Here is a 20,816-nt window from a genome sequence, read left to right on the forward strand (position 1 = left end):
TTGCATTTCAATGTGGCTGAGCAATAGCACCATCCATATAGCCACCCAAATAATAAGCATAAATTTGACAAGACAGAAGTCTCAGTGCTCCAATCCAAGATTGCAAGGGTGAGCCAAAGTAGCATCTCTGGTACCTACCAGAGATCAGCCATCAACAAATGCATCACAGTAAATCAATTTTTGACAGTACTGAGAGGAAAGTCCCAAACAATGATACTTGGAAAACAAAACCAAAAAACCAAACCTCCACCTCCAAACCAAAAAAAAAAACAAACCCCAAAAAAACCAACCAAAAGAAAAACAAACCCAAAACCAACCCAACCAAAACCTCCCCAAATTAACCCAACAAAACCAACCCAAACAAACAGCTTGGAATTGCTTCCAACTTAGTTTCCATTCATTGAACTGGTTTAAAACAGTTTTAAAATTGAAGCAGTGTTCAGTTTCTATATTCCATCTTCCCACTCGAAAGATATATATAGAGAGCTAAAAATTATCTAGTCATGCTGAAACTTAGTATCTAATTCCCACTTAGAACCAGTTGCTGACTGTCAAACCCCTTCCTATAACTGTTTCTTCTTAGTGACATTTTTGGTTACACTGATCTTTTAGCACTTAAAGTAAACTTACAACAAATGATACAATCAGTTTACCAATATTCTGTTCATACATTTATTGTCAATCTTCTCTGATGGTATTAAGCACTATGTCAAGAACTTTTTAAATTTTTAGTGTATTTTTCTGTAAAATATATATTTTATGATTTTATATGATTAGACAGAATCATGTCATAGAATCATATCATAAAATGGTTTGGGTTGGAAGGGACCTTAAAGCTCATCTTGTTCCAACCCTTCCTGCCATGGGCAGGGACACCCTCCACTAGACCAGGTTGCTCCAAGCCCTGTCCTACCTGACATTGAACAGTTCCAGGGATGGGGTAGCCAGAACTGGACAATTTGGTTCGCTCTTTTGTAATGTAGCATTTCTAAGAAAGGTTTTAGCGGTAGTCCCAAGAGTGTCCATGACTACTTTCTGCCCAGCACGACATGAAACAGGCTTATTCATTCACTATTTAACAAACAAGTCTACTGCAATCACAAGAGAAAAGGAGAGATACAAGTCTCCATTCCACCCAGAATGATTTTTTTGAATATCTGTGGCCAGGCCATGGGCAGATCCTACCCCAGTGGTATTCCACAAAGTCTATATACTATTTTTTTGGCAAAAGTTTGCTAGTTTAGGTGACTTGTTACAACAGGCCTTAATAAAGTTCAATTTGCAGTATATATTTTTCTTCACTCAGAAGCCAACAGCAATACTTTGATTTCTTCTTAGGACAGCCTGAGCTTACTACTTCATGAAGTACTTTGCCTGTCCATAAATTAATATGCATAAAAGCATACCTGGTAGACAAACAAAAAACCTCCCAACCAAAGAAAGTTACATTTAATGGCAACAGTTTCTACTTTTAATCCTGCTTATATCAGACTTCAGTATCATCCACCCTCATTTTTCTGTGCTGGCAAAATATGTGCATGCAGCATCTCTGATTTTGTTCACAAAGCTACTACAAAAGCTGCAGCTCTAAGTTCTTCTAGTGGTTTATCCTATCATGCCTGATCTTCAACAAGGTCTGATGTTTCCTTGTATTTTACTGAATAACTCACTGTAACACTGACAAACACTCTGGAGAATCCAGCAAGTAGATACTAAGAGATCCTTTTATAGGCTATTCTGTAACTGCACTTATGTATGTACATCTTTACAAGACATATGCACTATTATTTAGACATCTGTTTGGAATCTAGATATGAAAAGTGCCAACAGGCTTTAATAAAGTTCAATTTGCAGTATATATTTTTCTTCACTCAGAAGCCAACAGCAATACTTTGATTTCTTCTTAGGACAGCCTGAGCTTACTACTTCATGAAGTACTTTGCCTGTCCATAAATTAATATGCATAAAAGCATACCTGGTAGACAAACAAAAAACCTCCCTACCAAAGAAAGTTACATTTAATGGCAACAGTTTCTACTTTTAATCCTGCTTATATCAGACTTCAGTATCATCCACCCTCATTTTTCTGTGCATGCTTATATCGGACTTGAGTATCATCCACCCTCATTTTTCTGTGCTGGCAAAATATGTGCATGCAGCATCTCTGATTTTGTTCACAAAGCTACTACAAAAGCTGCAGCTCTAAGTTCTTCTAGTGGTTTATCCTATCATGCCTGATCTTCAACAAGGTCTGATGTTTCCTTGTATTTTACTGAATAACTCACTGTAACACTGACAAACACTCTGGAGAATCCAGCAAGTAGATACTAAGAGATCCTTTTATAGGCTATTCTGTAACTGCACTTATGTATGTACATCTTTACAAGACATATGCACTATTATTTAGACATCTGTTTGGAATCTAGATATGAAAAGTGCTGGAACATGATATTTAATGAATGTTCATGAAGATGTTTAATGGCAGTTCATGAAGAAATAGGAAGAGCCTGAGTGGCTCTTCCTGCTTTTTAAGGCAGGTTGAAGGAGCTGCTCTAAATAAGATCTTGGCTGAGGGACACAGAAGGACAGTTTCAGGTGGTTAATTTGCTTCACTCACATGATTAAGTATGTTTTGCCTTGCCATACGAATATCAGCATTCCATACTTTCTCCAGAAAGGGCTGAAGTTTCAAGAAAAAATTTTATCAGGTCGTTTTGCCAGCTCACATGAACTCATCTAGAAAGCAGTCTTTAGCACTGGTCTAATTAAAGAGTGCTGACTTGCTTTTTGTAAATTTGGTAATTTTCAGCTAAACTCTTCTGGAAAACTGGAAAGTTCAGGGCCAATATTTTGCCCATGTCCTATGTTCATTATGTAGCCTTGTGTACTCTTCCATGTTGGAAGAAACCACATAAGTCCAAGCAAATGATATAGCTGCACATTGCAGCTAGTTTTTGTTGTGCAACTGGAACTCTTCAACCAGTTTCAGCTATCTAGTTTAAGATATATCTAGTCTAGTGTAGTTTTACTATGAAAATAAGCAGTTCTCTTTACTCCAAACAATTCAGTCAATGGAAAAGAGCATTTGGACAAGAGCATTTGAGTTTTGCTCTCCTTTCCTGAGAGATTTTCCATTCTTTTCTAACATTAGCATGATGCTCTGACTTTGTGAACATCCATGTCTTACATAATCTAAGACCACAGTTATCACAGCAGCATTACAGAAGACTTATCAAGTTCATAGGCAACCAAATCTAATTATAGAGTACCACAGTAGTCTAGGAATTATCATGGAATTTAATACATATTAAAAAATTACAGCACACTCTTTGAAAACACAGTAGACTTCTAAGCTTTCTAAAACATTTTTTTGTCTAACAAGAATCCTTTGATTCAGTAGAATCAATTTAAGTTTCTGGAATTGGGTGAACAAGATTTCTGCTAAATGCTTGTATCACACATAATAAACCACCCCTTTCATAACACTTCTATTGCTTCTTTTGTATAGGCATTTCCCACAAAAGAATGAAAAACTATCCCTTGACATAACAAACTGATATTGTAAAAGGTTGGAGCTCTTTCTCTGCTGCAGCAATTTTAGGGTCATATAACTTCATTGATCTCCAGACTTGTAATACAAAATATGACATAAATGCCTCTCAAGCTCACAATTTCATGAGAAGAGATCATGGAACCATATAATCATAGAATGCTTTGGGTTGGAAAGACCTTAAAGATCATCTAGTTCCAACCCCCACACTATGCAGGGACACTTTTCACTAGACCAGGTTGCTCAGAGCCCCATGCAACCTGGCCTTGAATGATAAAGAATTACAGAACACCCTGTGCATCCATATGTAACTTGTGTTCTTTCCTCTTCAGGATCAAACTCCCAGCTCTCCCAGCTAGAATAAACTTTGATGGAGAACAGGGAGATTGCCAGATTGGGACAGGCAACACACAGGGCATAGTAATGCAGGTACTTAACACTAGATCCCTTCCTCTGCATTCAGTGACCTAAACAACGAGGCCTTAGATTCTGATGCAGGTGTCTAAATATAGCAGATAACCCATCGTAGAGTGTCTGTCGGAGGGGCCACCACCCACGATGCAGATAACCAAGGACCAATCCAGGTTTTACAACAGACAAAGGTTAAAACTTCCCCATGACTAAGTAACAAGTGCAGCCAGCCCACCCTCGCTGCACTACCCACCACACAGCTCACACCAGGGTGGGAGGAAATGACACTAAAGCCCAAATAAGCATGTGCTTTATCCTCACTGAAAGTGTTGCTCATCAGTGTATTTATAATTTCCAATACTGCAAAAGGAATTGAAAGCAAGAAGTTTATTAAACATGAGTTTTGCACAGCTGGTAACATGTCAGGAACTTCTTTATAGTTGTTTTTCTAATAATAGAGCTGCAAAAGGAACCTATATATAGCTTATACTGCTCTGTTTTCATATATAGGGCTTTTATGTCTGGTTGGCCACATTTTGATTTAGGCAAAATAATGAAAAAAAAAAAAAAACCCAAAAAGGGAAAACTTGTGAGACAGTCGTTATTTTCTTAAAAATTGCTTCTTGGAATGCGTCCCTCTCAGAGTGGTAGAAGAAATGTTACATTCAAAAGGCAATTTGAAAATAAAACATTTTTATTCTGAACCTAGCTAGAACATCAGAACACAAAGACTGATCGCTTTTATTCTTAAAGAGAAGCTGTAACTAGGACTGTCCTTTAGTAAGACTCCTTATAGAGAATTTACTATTTGCAGTTAGTTTGCCAGAAATATCTTCTCTTCCGTCAATCCTACCTCTACCTCTACAGAGCCAGTGCCAGTGCTTGGACAGCAGGGCTTGTTACCCTGCCAAAGGAAGGCTGCACTGAACTTTGCCCTGCCATCGGATACTGGTGCCCAGGGAGTAGGTATGGTAGGATCGTGGGAGGACAAGTGGGAACACTAGGTAATTCTGCTCAAATAGCCAAGTTGTCTGCCAGGGCCCAACATAGGAGGACGAGGGCTTGAAGCCTAAAACAGAGGTGTAAATTGCTTGGTACTCAGGCTGTAGTCTGCTGCCTGCATGCATAGAATTCTAAGGCTCTGATTTTCCAAGTGACTTGGTGAACTTACATAGCTTTCAAGCTCCTTTCAAAATCCAACCTGAGGATCAGCTAATTTGGGCTGTTTGTTTTTAAAACAAGTTTCAATCATTTCCTTTGTACGGAAAGGAAACCTGGGAAGTAATTACCTTTTTTTTAAGTGCTTATTATTATTAGCCATCTAATCTGCATTTATAGTTTGCTTCTTTAAATAAAATACAGATGCTTTTGACCGTATTTATGGCACGGTGATGAGAATCTTGTGGCTCTATATGTGATATTTTGATTATGAAAATATGTATCAGCATTCTTACAAATTCTAGCATTTCAGGTGGCTACGGCACAATTGATTAAAAGGTTGGTTTACATGACACTTTGTGTGTGCTGCTTTATACCAGCTCACTTTGGGATAGAGAAAAGCATGGATGGCATGACAAGGGACACTGCCATTCAGTACTTGTGCAGGTCCTGGTGAAGCTCATATTGTATTTGTTTCTGTAATACAGGAGTTACCTGTTTCAAAACTGGCATGGTTACACTAACATAAATTGCAACCACATGCTATATGGGGCTGACATACCCTCAGCAGCTTGGATTATAGCATTTTTAAAAACTACTTATTGAGAAAACATAACTCGATAAATTATAACAGTTATTGCCTGTTTGAAGTTTTGAAGCAGTATAAACTTAATGTAATTACATTAAACAGTTATCACATTACGCTGTGATCCAGATTGACAAAAGCAAGGATATTCAAGTTTTCATTGCTAAAGTTACTGTACCATTACCTCTGCATCAGCTCAGAACCCTGTGCTGACCTAACTGCTCCTGGTTGAACCTAAAGGCATTGAAATATAAACATGCACATAAGCTTGAAAACCTAAAGGATGAAGCACTACGAATAATTTTATACTTTTAAGTGGTTGACTCAGACAGATAGTCCTCATCAGTTATCCTTTCAACTACCCCAATATTACCAAAAGCTTTTCTGAAGGATAATAAAAAGAACATTATCTGAATCAAAGCCTTTGATCATTTCTTTGAATTTGTTGTCATATTGAGATCAGTAAAGGAAGATTGTCTTGAAAAAATTGTCAAATACATAACAGTACAATAGGGTGTACTTGGTGCAATTGCTCTAATGAGTACTTAGAAATTTTTACTGAAGGGCTATTATTTATCCAACAGACTTGAATGCTTCCAGAGGAGCATTTTCAGTCTATCATGAAATTACACATTCAGAGTATATTATATGTTCCAGAAATATGGGTCATAAAAGTCCTAATAGAAAAATCATCACTAGTCCTGTAGAGTACCTACATCTAATGCTAGTAATTTTGGTTTTATGTGCTAAAAGCAGTAACCATAATCATACTTTTCTCTTTTATAACAATTTTTACCCACTGATCTTAATGCTCTTCGACAAAAAAGGCTTAAATTATTAACCAAATTTCGTAGATGACCAGAGGGATGAAGCAACTCTTCCAGGATTAGGCAATGTGTCACCAACAGAGCTGGAAACAGAATGCAAGTTCTTTACTTTCAATTCAGTGCTTCAGCCATCAAAAGTTACTGCTTTTCTCAAATGGAATTCTTGTAAGGGGAACAAAAATACCAATCATCTTTGCTGCACTGGAAGGTCAGTGGAATATAGAGGTTGGCATACCACCCTGTTCCTTTCATCCTGAATCTTAAGCTGTTATTTGTTCCTTTAATGATTCCTAGTTATGCTTAAGGAACCTGCCCATATTCTCAGGATGAGAGGAATAGAGCAAGGAGAGTCTCTGTCATCCTCCTTTGCTTTCTCAGTCATCCTTTTGGTGAAAGCAGCAGGAGAGCAGGGTCAGCCCTTTAAGTCAGCAGCCCTCCTGTGTTGTCTCACTAGCTGACAGACAACATTATTGGACAAAATGGTCTGCTAATGCCTTTCTCAGTTTACACTCAGGAAACAACCGCCTTCATAGCAAAATGTCAGAGGAAGATGATCTGAAGCACAGATGATCTGAAGTAGTTTACAAAAGCCAACAAACACTCCAGAACCGCCACAGAGGAAAGGGAAATAATCCCTGGATACAGAGTTGGCTCTGTGCCTGGTGAACCATGGAGTTGCCATCAACTGCTCATTGTCTAGTATATCAGGGCTCCATCATCCTACGCAGACAAATCAGACTGGTCACAAAAGGAATCACCACTTTTATCCCTTGCTGTCTGACAACACCTGCCAGGGCAACCGTTAGGGTCGCTGGCCATGCAGCATGAGTTGCAGCAGTTTTGAGGAGGTTCTCATCAATCCCAATGACTGGCTTTAGCTAACCAAGATTAATGGTCAAATAGCACTACAAAACACACCTTTGCCTTCTCTTGGAATGCTTCGGAGAAGGCTGATCATACCAGCCATAGCACAGCCTGCAGACATGAGAATATAATACCTGGCTCATTCCTTCTCCTATCATATCCACAAGAACTTTCTTCACTGCAGTTCAGCAGCACATGCTGTATCTCTCACAGGAACTGTATAAAAAAATCTTAAAAGCAGGTGAGAGTGTTGAAATAATAATTTCCCTGCAATTGGATTAAAAATGTCAAGTCACATTTTCTGCAGATCTTGAAAAGATAATGTTTTCTTCTGTGGATAAATACAGTCCTATTAAATGTTAATAGGTTAGAAAGGCATCAGTGAAAACTTCCACCTTAGTGTAAAACTCAGAGGCTTTTTATCATAACAAATATAGCAAATGTGAAGTAGAACTGTCATTTAAAAAAAGAATTTTTAAAAAGTTTACCTGAAGCTGTTGATCTAGTTCTGGAAATGCCAAAGAGAAGTTTTCAGGGGAAACATCATCTAAAAGGTAAACAAAACGTTAAAAGCCAATGTCCACCAGAAAGAGCATTGCAAAGAATGTTTGATGTAGTTGTATATTGCATATATTCACAAAAAGTTTGGGATCCTGCAAACACCTCCACATCTTATCTTTTACATTTGAGATGCCTTAACAGGCTCCTTGAAAATACTAGTAAATTGGTAATAAGAAAATATTTAGGAACTGAAAAGACAGAGAGTCTGTTTTGTATTGCAGTGATTAAGAAACAAAACAAAGACAGTTAATAATTTAATAAAACAAATAAATCCCAACTGTCTTTCTTCCTGAGCTCTCTCCATTACACTTCAAAGTAAGCCTTCTAAGGAAAAGATAGTTACTATGAACATTACTTGAAGACAATCACAAGAACACACAAACCAGCCTGGCAACCCTGAAACACAAATACAATTCTTTTGGTTGACCAAACTGTGGCCTTCCAGTACTTGAAGGGAGCCTACAAGAAAAAAGGAGAGAGACTATTTACAAGGGCATGTAGCGACAGGACAAAGGGGAATGGCTTCAAACTGACAGGGAGGGGTTTTAGATTAGATATTAGGAAGAAATATTTTACTGTGAGGATGGTGAGGCACTGGAACACCTTGTCCAGAGAAGCTATGTACGCCCCACCTCTGAAAGTGTTCAAGGCCAGGTTGGATGGAGCTCTGAGAAATCTGCTCTAGTGTAATGTGGCCCTGCCCATGGCAGGGGGTTTGGAACTGGATGATCTTTAAGGTTCCTCCCAACCAAAACCATTCTATGGTCCTATAATTCTATGAAGACTGTTACCTGCACAGACACCTTGTCCAGAGAAGCTATGTACGCCCCACCTCTGAAAGTGTTCAAGGCCAGGTTGGATGGAGCTCTGAGAAATCTGCTCTAGTGTAATGTGGCCCTGCCCATGGCAGGGGGTTTGGAACTGGATGATCTTTAAGGTTCCTCCCAACCAAAACCATTCTATGGTCCTATAATTCTATGAAGACTGTTACCTGCACAGACATGATTAGAATGGGGAAGGCATCATATGTTTCCCCATGCTCCAGAGAAATGTCTTTAATCTATCCAATAAAATCCTTATGGGCTCGAGTTAGTTCAACAACGACAACAAGCCAAACCATGTTATTTATTTATTTATTTATTTTTAGTACAGGCTAATAGCAAAGGTGGAACAGACTGTGCCAGTTACATCACTGTTGTGATGCGGACACCTACTCACTAGTAGCTGGACTGAGATCAGAAATATGAATCATACATTACAGCTAGCCACTGCAATATTTCTTTCTCAGTGACTTTCACACTATCAGTTTTGCATTGGATTGTGATGACTGTTTACGCATCTTACTACTGGTTACGGGAGGTGAGGAGAATGTTACTATTAGTTTACAGTCAGTTATTTGCAATGTGTCAAAGTCAAACAAGGATGGCTCTCATAGGAGAAAATGCTTATACAGTTCCGATCCTGCAACATTCTGTTTGCTGGCAAACTTGTGCACGGCAACAAACCCCCAACAAGATTAAGAGGACCATGTATCAAAGGATTTTAAATATTCTTGAAGGGTACAGACTAGGATCTGAATTATTTGTCAAATAGTTGATATCTCTTCATCCTGCCCTCCATAGTCATACAGCAAAGGAGGTTAGGGGGAAAAATAAAATAAGTTGCCTTATCCTATGACAAATCAATATACTGACTGACACATGGTCAGAGCCTTACTTTACTAGCACAGCTAGAGCTGGGCAGCCCCTAGGAAGGGATGCCCAGAGAGGAAAAAAGTACAATGATACAAAAGAAAAAGCTTTTGAACTTCCTCAGAAAACTAAGTGAAGTTCTTATATTTTCCTGGGGTAAGGGTCTTGCTAGTGTTACCAAAAAGTCATACACATGTAGTGTATACTTCCTTCATTTTTCACACTATTCCAAACATGTCCATTCTGAGAAATACTTAAATTGCTTTAATTGTATACAATCGTATCATGCTCATATGCAACTGTTTACCTTTAATTTGCTGTTGCTTTCTTGTACAATATTTATAAATAGACTGATATTCTAAAAGAAGAAAGATGAATCATATGGCCAGGCTAAAAGGAAGGACAGAATAATACCCAGTCGGACTAGGGGTACAGCTGCTCTACAAGTATTTGGCTGAATAGCTGTTAAATATTCTGACAGAGATATTGGACCAGAGTTGTGGTCGACAGTTAAGCTGCTATTTGTTTTGACAATTCCAGCAGTAAAACCTCTGGTACAGTAACTCTAAGGAGGGATCTTGAACATTTTGAACATTAAGAAAAACATAGCAAAAGCAACACTTCAAATTCTTCAAAAAAAGAATTTTGAAGAAACATTAATCACTTTTTTACCTCATCAGCTACTAATAAGCAAATGATATTAATGCACTGTCAAAACGTTAGAAAATAGACTGGATTATCCTCTTAAAAGAACAAATAAAAAAAGTTTGGAAGTATTTTATAAAGGATGGAATGGAGACAGAAATTAATATGGAGGAAATCCTTTCAATAAACAGATGTTCGCTGCTTATTTTTTGAACTCAAGTGACTGAGTCAATGGTACTAAAAATAGAACATACTGGTATCCTAACCATTACGGCATACCATAGTACATTTAATAATGGGCCTGCCCTAGCATCTATTGAACAGCTGCTATGGGTTTTTTTTAGATATACTAGTTTAAGACTTGCTTAAATCATCATCTGATGTGCAGAACACCATCAAGAAATGCTGGGGACTTCAGTGCCTTGAAATTTTCCTGAGTTCCTAATTCTCTGTGGCTCTTTTGAAATTTTCAATTGAATATTTAGTTTACAAAAATTAACAGAAATCCTCATAGCTAGCTGCAATCTTATTTTCCACAAACAAGGGCAACAAAAGACTTTCAGTGAAATATTTTTCAGTGAATTTCAGTGAATTTCAGTGAAATAAATTACTGCCTCAGGTCAGTCTGTATTTCACTGTTGTCAAAGCAACAACCACAACAATAGCAACAAAAATCACTTGGTAAAAACTAAACATGTTTAAATTTCACACAAGGGGAAAGCAAATGAAAGCAATCATTTGCCTCCTAAAACATTTTTGGGGATGTTTTCAGAAAGTCAAGAGGAAAGATAGAAACCCTTGCATTTTTTTCCAATCTTCACCCTTACAAGCTTGAACACTGGATGTTACACAGAAGATTGGGAAATATCACATTGACTTTTAGCCTTAAAAATCTACTGAAACAAGAAATATCTGAAATGTCAATGAAAATATTCTGAATATCAAAACACTCATAAATATCCCCTTATCTGTCCATATTTGTTATTTTCTACTCCTTAACTAGACAACAGAATTCAGAGATATCTTTTTCTCCTTTTCTCAATTCCTTACCAATTTTTAATGAGTGCCTATATGATTATAAGGAATTACTGATATAATCAAAGATCCTCTTTACAATAAAGTTAGTGGCTTTTCTGTACCACTAAACTCTGAAAGTTTCCAGGCTGATTCTTCAGCACATACAAACAGCATCTCACCCCTGGTCACTATTTTACTGCTTCCTTCACTATCACTCATAAAGAAAAAGGATTTCTAATTCAAGCTGGATGTTGAAAACATATTTTATTTAAAAATAAAAATATTTTTCAAAAATCACAACAACTCATGCACCTGAAAATGAGTCAAGGTTCTGGTCAAAAGGAAACAAGAAAGGAGGAAAACCATGTGGATGTTATGGCTATCCCGGCAAACTCAACAGCACTAATCTGTGATGTGAAAGAATCAGACCAGGGATTTCATTACAGGCCCCTAAGTTAATGTATCTGTTGCATGATTTCTAAATGAGTAGCTAGCACTTCCTGATTTTCAGTAGATCCCAAACCTAATTTTGAAGTTCTATATTTAAAAGTGCCCTATATACTTAGACCTGTACCCTGATTACAAGATGAACAATTGATGGGTTTTTAACCAATGACTGGTTCAAATGCACAGAAAAGTTTGATTTTCATATTTGTTTCATCATGTTCTGATGCTTACTTTGCTTGTGGCAGAAAACTGGCATTATAATAGAGAGCATCTGAACTGTATTGAGACTGACTGTCTTCATACAAAGGGCTTACTACTTATCAGCAATGTCCTCTGACATATGCTAATGTTGCACATTTGATAATGAATTTTGCTTTCAGGAAAGCTTTACTTATTTAGCCATGTTCTGGCCTCCTGGAGATTCCAATATTCCAGATTTCCATCATGTAGACAAATGAGAGAAATCCTTCACATGTTGCTGTCTGTGAAGTGTAACACCCAAATTTCTTCCTGTTTAGCTGTTCCATTTAGCTGAACCATAGGCTACAGGCACTAAATCTTTTAAGAACAACATCTGATTTACTTGCAGCATAAACTGGCACATTGGTTTCTCTGTGACCTTCACAAAGATAGACAGAAGTAGAATATAAAAATTTAAATGTGTTGAAAGCACATTAATGTTGCTAAATCAAGCACTCAAAACTTAGGAAATGCTAATCACACTGCTTCCTTGAGTAACTGAGTTAGGATCCAGTATTTAATTATACAATCATGTACAATTTTTTTCTCCTACATGTGTGGGCAAATGTATTCAGATCTTTTCCTCCAAAATTAAAGAATTAAATTGGTAACATAAGTAGGTTGTTATTCTGCAAGTGGATCAGCCCTTACAGAGGAAAAGTGCTTAAACTCAACTGCAAGCACAGCAACTTGCAGCAGGATGACCCAGGAAAACTGTGTGTTGGGAGTCCAGTCTTTGACCTAGGAGGATGGTGAGATGCAGCAGCCCCAGCCCTGGATACTGACAGACAAGCATAGACTCATCTAATTCATCCTGGAAGGCTGTGTGGCTAAGTGACTGCAACTTGGCACACTGCATGAAGCTCCCAGCCCTGCCTGACATGACCTTACACAACCTTGCAGTTACCTCACTCAGAAAATAGTGGGGAATGGTCACTGCCTCGCCCGGGAATAGGATGTGAAGGCTTGTTCAATAATAAGAGCTGTGGACCTCCCGAAAATAGAAACAGCCCATAACAGAAGACATAAGAGTAAAAACCTCTTACTCCATATACCTACACCCAAGCCTGAAAGCATCTTCGGATGAATATCCCTTTGAGGGTAGCTCTCCTAAGTTTCTGCCTAATTCCCCCAAGACCAAGCATCTTTCTTGTAGTTAGGGTGTTGTTTTAAGAAACTAGTTTTGTAAATTTTAGCCATATATTTTAGCAATCCTCACTGGTTTTCAACCAATACATTATGTGCAGGCAAACCTCTGATGCCATTACAGCCAAAATGAGGATGGAGTAGGGATTTGAAGGTTGCTTTTCAAAAAGCAATCATTGCAAAATAGTCTTGCATGGTCAATTAGAAAAGCAAAAAATTCTTTGTGGTCACTAGGATAATGAGCATAAAGAGAGTAAAATAAGAAATTTGCTATGCTTGCAAAAATATTATACTGTTCCACTGTTGTCAATGATTTTTCTGGAAAGCGCTATCAGAGATAGACAGACTGCAAACAAAAGAACTCACTAATAATTTCAAATCCAATCATTCATCACTACATGTCACAAGCAGGACTTTACAGCTACATTCAAGTTTTATTCTAGTTTTTATTCTTCCCCTCAAACTATTACATAAAACAAATCCACTTGTCTAAATTCCATGAAGTTCCTGTTATAAGCATTGTATCTTAATATATTCATAAACAAGAGTGATAAAAATGAGGACATATTTAATTTCACCAGTTAAATGAAGTTGATGTTGATAAACCACAATGAATTTTCAACTTTGGAACACTTATTTAAATCTTGGAACACCATATTCAGTTCAAGTTGCATTAGTTTCCAAGTGATGTAAGAGGCCAAAATAATGTTTCCAATTCATTAATTTAAAATGGTACCTTAAGTCAAACTGGTGCAATACGGTGTGCAGACACACCCGAGGAAACCTATGTTTGATGCCAGCTTAGTGAACTTGAGTGAAAGAGCCAAACATAGACATCTATATATACAGGAATAAGAGATACACAATAAAACTGTCTTCTTATATAGCACCTGCTGAGGGGCTGCTCCTGAGACTTTTAAGGAACTGGTTAGCCTACTTTCACATTAAAAATACTGCACAAAGCTGGCCAGGATTTCAGTCATCAGCTGTTGACTGACAAATAATGTAACACAATTAAATTATTTCTTGTACACTCAGAATAAGCTGGCTTTGGTCTTGTAGGTCAGTTAACACAAAGTAATTTCTTCTCATGAGTTGAGAGCAGTTTCTCCTTTCACTGCTCCTCACACCCACTGCTTGGTTACAATCCTAGCCAGTGAGATAATTGCCACCCAGAAGAAACATTCCATTTCCCCTTTTTATATCCAGTTATGCTGCCAGTTCCTCCTAGTAAGCAGTTGTACAGCACCCGGAAGGACAATGCAGCCTTTCTTGGCAAAATGTGTGTCACTGTGCCTTTCAAGTGAGGTAGAATTTAAGGAAAAGCTTAAGTCAGACAGATTTCCTCACCACTTAGCCCTGCTGAAGAACTTACCGTACCCTAGCAGTGCCCAAGCCTCACCTGATGCTTTACTATCACACAGAAGGTAACTCGTGTTTGAACTGAAAACAAATAGCCTTGTCAAGGGGAAAAAAAGATTAAAGAAATACAAAAAAGTAAGGAAAAAACCCCCAACCACCTATACCTAAAGGTCTATCTGTTGAATGCTTTTGCAGTTCACCAAAGGGTGTTAAACACATGTTTGTACTCTCTTGATTCAGCTATGACTTGCTGGGAATTTTCATACCTGTAAAAAGTTTATTTCCTTTGGCTTCTTTAAATATATCAGACATAATAACTCTTGAAATTCTTGTGATGTGGTAAAACAATATGCTGGTTTAGACATCCTGGTAGCCCCCAAAAGGGATGTAATGAAGAGGAGAACGTGGCACTCACTCTACTGGTAGATATTTTTTTTTACCAGTACTCATGAAGATTCAGGATTGTGCACTGCAGAACACTTGTACATATGCAATAAAGGATTCAAAATTCTACAACAGTTTAACAATATGTAACAGAAAAAGATTACCTTTCTGTAACTGAGTTTATTTTCGTAACCATTAAGAGAGAGGCTGCAATGATTAGCAGGATAGAAAAGCAAAAAATAAAATATGATGCAATGTTAAGGAAGCTAGGCTTCCTGCCTTTCATGTTCCTTTCTTCCAAGCTATTCACAACTTTGTCATTTCCTACTGCCGTCTCTTGTCACAAACCACTCTGCTCTCTTTGATTTTCTCATGGTCTCAGCTTTCCCTGACTTGTTTTCAGTGTCTCACATAAGCATCCTTTTTCCACAATTTATAAGAGCACTGCCCTTTCTTTTTACACCTCTCTTCAAGACCTATCTTTGCTGTAATTCCTGTAAGAAATTTATCATGTGACTGTATCTTGAGAGATGAGAATGATTTATTGTTTTCTGTAATCAAATTTCATTTATGAAATAGGGTGCACAGATAATCATGTTTCTTTATATTCCTTGTCCCAATCTTTCTGTGTCACTCATCTTTATAAGCTGAAAGTTAAGTTCAATAATATATGAAGATGTTTGGTTTTTAATTCCCTTGCTTAGGGAATGAGATTGTATCTCAGTATTGTAGCTGCAAATGAATACCACACAACAATTACCTAGGAAAGATAATGCATGTTCTAAAATATTTTTAAAATTTAAAAAATGTATTTGAGCTGAGATTTTGTTCACACAAAGCTCAGGAAGCAACCTCACACATTATCCTACAATGCATATGGCCCCGTAGAGCCCCCAACAGCAGAGGGTTTCAGTAATCCTTATCAGAGACCCTTCTACTTCATGCCATAATACACATCTCAGCCCTGACTCCAGGCACTCACCTTTAGCAAAAGCAACAGCCAACCTTTCTGGGATGCTTTTCAGCTTCCTATTTACTTTATTGCATTCTGACCTTTGATTGTTTGGAAACAGTTCTCTGGACCTTAATAATATTGAAGGTGCAAACTAATAATATTTAGCTACGCCAAAGGCCAAAGCATTCATGTATGTACAGAGCATGTTTGGGGAAATTAATGCCCCATCAGCACTAGCTGACAGGATAAATGTCAATGAAATTTCTGCTGCTTTCTCAGAGAACATGCCATGTGGGGCATCCGTTTCCTGAAACCTTCCACCAAGTTGGGCATGTGCAGCACTTTCCAACCTTCCTGCTAAATGAAAACTCTCTTCCTGCTTTAGGCTCATCTAAAAATGTCCTTTTACTATTCTTGTTTTACAATTCCATAAAATTGGACATACTGCAAGTGCAGGTAAATTCGATAGTTAATTATAGTCCTAAGTATATTCCACAAATCACTGAAAGAAAGCTAAGATCTAAACCGTCAATCTAGTAGGTTTAGTCTAATGAAATTGTTAATGGAATCATTAAAAGTTATCAGACAGGGAAACTGATCACATGCTATCACTCAGGAAAAAAATCCACTCATTACACTGGATTACATTTGATACTGTAAACACTGGTAAGTACATGTAAAATTTAAAAGGAATTATTTCATTGTTGTATACTCCGTAAATTAAACTGTACCTGGGGAGTCATTCAGGCTGAAGGCAATTCGTACTGGCTTATCAGCAGGTACCCTGGCCGTGGTGATCATGTGGGCACTTGAGTCAATGCTTTTACTTGTTTGTTCCAGCTGCAATAATATAAACAATATATTTATTACAGAGCATGTGACATCATTCAACAAATGCGTTTTCAAGCTTTTCATGCACTCACAGCTACCTTCACCATTCTAGCTAAGCAATGTTTGGAATCAAAGTCAAGGGAGTGCCATTTCACTTTTCCATTTAAAATGGATTTAAGTGAAATTCAGTGCAGAGGCCATTTCTAGATTAGAAAGAATGATAGCAAAGGAAGCTTCCCCTCTCCTCACCTGCTTGCTCCCTGCCATTGCCCCTTCAGCAAGCCTTGACTCTGTCAATGCTGTCTAGTTCTGAAGGTGAAGAAGGAAGAAGGGGTGGAGAGTTGAGAGTAACATGACCCCAAGCCTGCCATGTGATGGGGAATGTGCACACCACTCCACATGGTGTCAATGAGGAGGGACCCATCCTCCCACCTTCCACCCATACTTCCCCACTCCAACTGTGCCTGATAGTCACACACTTAATGGCCAGAAAGTTACAAGGTCTCCAAACCTTGGTGGTGATTCTTCAGTGGAAGTCAGTGCAGGTGTAGGGGTCTGTCTGCATGAGTTTGGCTCCTGGACTGGGACCTTATTCCGTCCTCCGTCTTTCTTCTGAGACCACCAATTCCAAACAGTGGTTTTACTGAGACGAAACCCTGTCCATTAAGAAAACTGTTTGTTCATTTCAAACATAGCACTAAAGAATTGCTGAGCAACAAAAGAATTAGCTACTATTGATCTCTAATGGTATAATTAAAACATCTCTACTGACTCAAACGTTATAGTCAGAGCTCTACTATGTATATTTAACCTTCTGCATGAACAGTTTTGGTCAAACTCTATTTGAATAGCTGAATGCAAAAAATCTTCTTGATTATCTAGAACAAAACTGCTAAAATTCACAGCTATTAATCTCTGATCAGCTCCATATGTGGAGAACAGTGGGACTTCATGCCTGCAAAAGATCTCCCCATAAATTATTTTAGGACTCAAGACTATGCTATCCAGAGCACATTGTATTCATACCAATGATGTGGACAATTATGAGAGTAGCTTTTAAATTACCATAAAATCTTCATACTCAATTAGAAACCAAATTCATCAGCGGACAACAGAGCATTTAGCTAGTGAAAAGAAAAGCCAGTTTCCTAAAGCAAGTCTTGCAGTTTTTCAGTAGTTATTGTATTGCATGGAAATCCCAACTTATTCTAATTTACACTCAATTATTTGTCAGGTTCAAAAAGTCAATAGAACAGAACAATATTTTACGATCATAATCTTCCTTGGTGGTACACAATCAAACACTTCCCTGGCATCACTGCATGCAATCAGTGGAAGAGGATCAAATTGGCACTGGGTCCATTCATTTCAGCATTTCTTGTTTATTTGCTTTGTCTGTCTTGATATTTAGCTCTCAGAGTGATATTGTTACTTGTTATTTGAAGTGCATAATCTTTTCTTGAAATAACAACAAATAATCTAAAATCCTCACTTTGAATAAATCTTATTTGAAGTTGAGAGTGCCTCTTTCTGCTAACACACAAAGGATTTCAGGGATTGTTCTTAACTCCCCATTTCTAATATTCAAGACACACAAAAATTGAACTGGTATCTGGACAAAAAATAGTCAAACAAATTGCAGCCATGTATGTTTTTGAGCTGAAGAAAAGACCTTGGAGTCAACCGAAACATTTTATTTTGAAGTGCATTGCATCATACTAAATAACTTTTACCTTCTGAGCATTAGTGATCTCTTCCTGCCACCCCTCAGCCCATCACTTTATAAGAAACATGAGACATGTCATTATTTTTGAAAAACAACAGAATTACTAATGCAAAATTCCTTATCATATTTCCCTTCCATACTTACTTACTAATACAAGGTAAAGAAAAAAAAACCAAACCAAGACAAAGAGATTTTAAGTGATCCTTGAAACATCATTTTGTGTTGTTGGTACACTTTCCCCTGACATCTGCCAACTATATCAAGTGCTCATCCACATAAGAGTATATTTACTGTTTCACATCATAGCCTAAGAAATTAAAACGGTGCATTCTGCTGGAGGTCTTAAAGTTGCCATAACAATATTGCTATATTTGTTGTTTCATACTAGTCATATACTCTGTGGTGTGCGATGTTTTTAAATTACGTCTTTTAACCACCTACTATGTAAGGGCAAAAATCAATACCTTTCTGTAAGAAATGGTGAATTCTATCAAAACACAAAAGAATGTTTTCATTTTATCCCAAGCCAGAAAAAAAATCTTATCTTTAATTTAATTACCCTGCTATTCATTTTTTTTATACTGCATTTATCCCTTCACTCCTTTTTATACTGAATATTCAAGCTCTTCATCACAAAAAGCAAGCACAGAGAACAGAGAGGGATGGAAGAAACCTGTATGCAAACAAGGTGATATCAGGAAAAATGCAGACCAACTGCCCCCAATTCCCCACCTGCTTTCTCCATGCATGCAGAACAGTATCTCTGTCGACATAGATGAGGGTGAGTGGGCAACCTGGAATTTAATGAGATTTAATGAGCTGCTCTCTTCTCCTCAACAATAGCCTATAGAGCTGGCTGGCGTTTCTCTGTAAAAAATCTGTAGTAGAAGTCAGATTAAATGCTGTTACAGCTGTATCCATTTAGTTCAGTTTTCACACCTGTTGCCTTACCTCACTTAGCGCAGTGTCTGCACTTGTATAATCCAGGGACAGCCACTGCCTTGGCTTGTCGTTGCCTTTATGGAATAAAGCTTCAATAAAAGAAAAGGCTGCACCTGCTGCATAGCAACAAACTGACAAGGTCTGAGAAGCTGAGACAGCTGTCAGGGTAACATGCTGCTACCTGCACTTCCCATAGGCTTTGCTGTCCCAAAAGATCACCCTTTTCCACTTTTCTCCACAATTCCACTTTTCCTTCCTCTCTTGCCAGTGACGAGGAATTACAATGCTGTCACGCTTCAGGGAGGAAAAAATCCTTCTGTCACAGGCATTATTAAGCAGCAAGCTGTGGTGAGCCCAAGATTTTTAATTCATTAGTCCTGGCAAACCTGAAATACAAACAGACTTGCTTCATAGGACAGGAATGTTTTCAGCATGACCCAATCAGTGTCTGTCTCTATTCCAGCAAACTGGCAAAGATAGCATGACTCCAGTCAGCAAAAATGTCTGCAGCTCCAATCAGCTTGGGCCGACACTGCCAACTTGGACAGCTACGAGCACACTATCAAATGATAGCAGTGACTATCAAAGCTAACAACAACGGATGGGCTTGGCCTCTTTGACTAGGTTCATGTTGGCTTTGGCCAAGCCAGGCTTGTTTAAGAGCAGACACTAGCCCTGCTCTTCTGAGGAGGCAACAGGCAAATTTCAGAATGCATAAGCTGTAAAAGCAAATGTATTTATAGATCAGCTGGTGATGGCAGTGATAGCTGAAACTGACTCAATCAGCAATTTGACTGAACTCAGTGGATTTCCTAGTGTGATTTTGAATAGCTTTTTTTTTTCCAGTTTTGAAACTACAGGCAAGCAATTAATCTTGAAGTATCACAAGAGACTAAATTCTTAGACTTTTATTTTCTGTAGTCATGTACTGTCTCCATGACTTCTGTGATTGACTGCTATCAAAGTCATTAGAACAAATGTAGAAAAATGGACAGCAATTACGGAATGATTACACAGAATATCTTTATTGTTCTGTGCTTGAAAAAGGGGTTCTCCTCCCATTGTATTTCAAAATGTATTTGAAGGTATACTTCGTATCTTTAAATTCCAAATGGAAAGAGTTTATCTAACCTAGATCTGTGCAGACACATTCCTAGATTCTCTTGGCTCAGCTGAGATATAGAGAGGTTGCAGGACAAATAAAGACATGAAGATCTGAAGTCAAATTTTCATCCTTCCTCACCCTCTCACCTTCTGGCCCTAGTCCAGGATTGATCTAATCAGGGCAAATCTCTGGAAGCCAGCAGTTGTCCTTGTGGCCTCAAAAGACCTTTTATATACTTCAAAATTATTAAACTGCAAAAATATCCTAGCCACACTGCTTTTCCCCCCGCAACGACCTGGGAGAGGCTATCAGGCAGCTACACCATGAATTCAGTATTTCCTGAGGCCATCTTTAACTGCAGTATAATT

General features: G+C 38.0%; 1 protein-coding gene across 1 annotated transcript in view; it reads right to left on the reverse strand.

The window, feature by feature from the left end:
* The window catches only part of MAP3K7CL (MAP3K7 C-terminal like), a 34,745-nt gene extending 15,028 nt beyond the window's left edge, over window positions 1–19,717 (reverse strand). The window contains exons 1-4 of the mRNA XM_009077902.1: window positions 19,353–19,717; window positions 17,187–17,331; window positions 16,576–16,684; window positions 7,885–7,943 (exon numbers count right to left, since the gene is read on the reverse strand). Of these exons, the coding sequence (XP_009076150.1) occupies window positions 7,885–7,943; window positions 16,576–16,645 (129 nt within the window). The 5' untranslated portion in view covers window positions 16,646–16,684; window positions 17,187–17,331; window positions 19,353–19,717. The remainder of the gene's footprint in view (window positions 1–7,884; window positions 7,944–16,575; window positions 16,685–17,186; window positions 17,332–19,352) is intronic.
* Window positions 19,718–20,816: the final 1,099 nt, after the last annotated feature.

The sequence above is a fragment of the Acanthisitta chloris genome, unplaced genomic scaffold (genome assembly GCF_000695815.1).
Source record: "Acanthisitta chloris isolate BGI_N310 unplaced genomic scaffold, ASM69581v1 scaffold8847, whole genome shotgun sequence".
NCBI lineage: Eukaryota > Metazoa > Chordata > Aves > Passeriformes > Acanthisittidae > Acanthisitta > Acanthisitta chloris.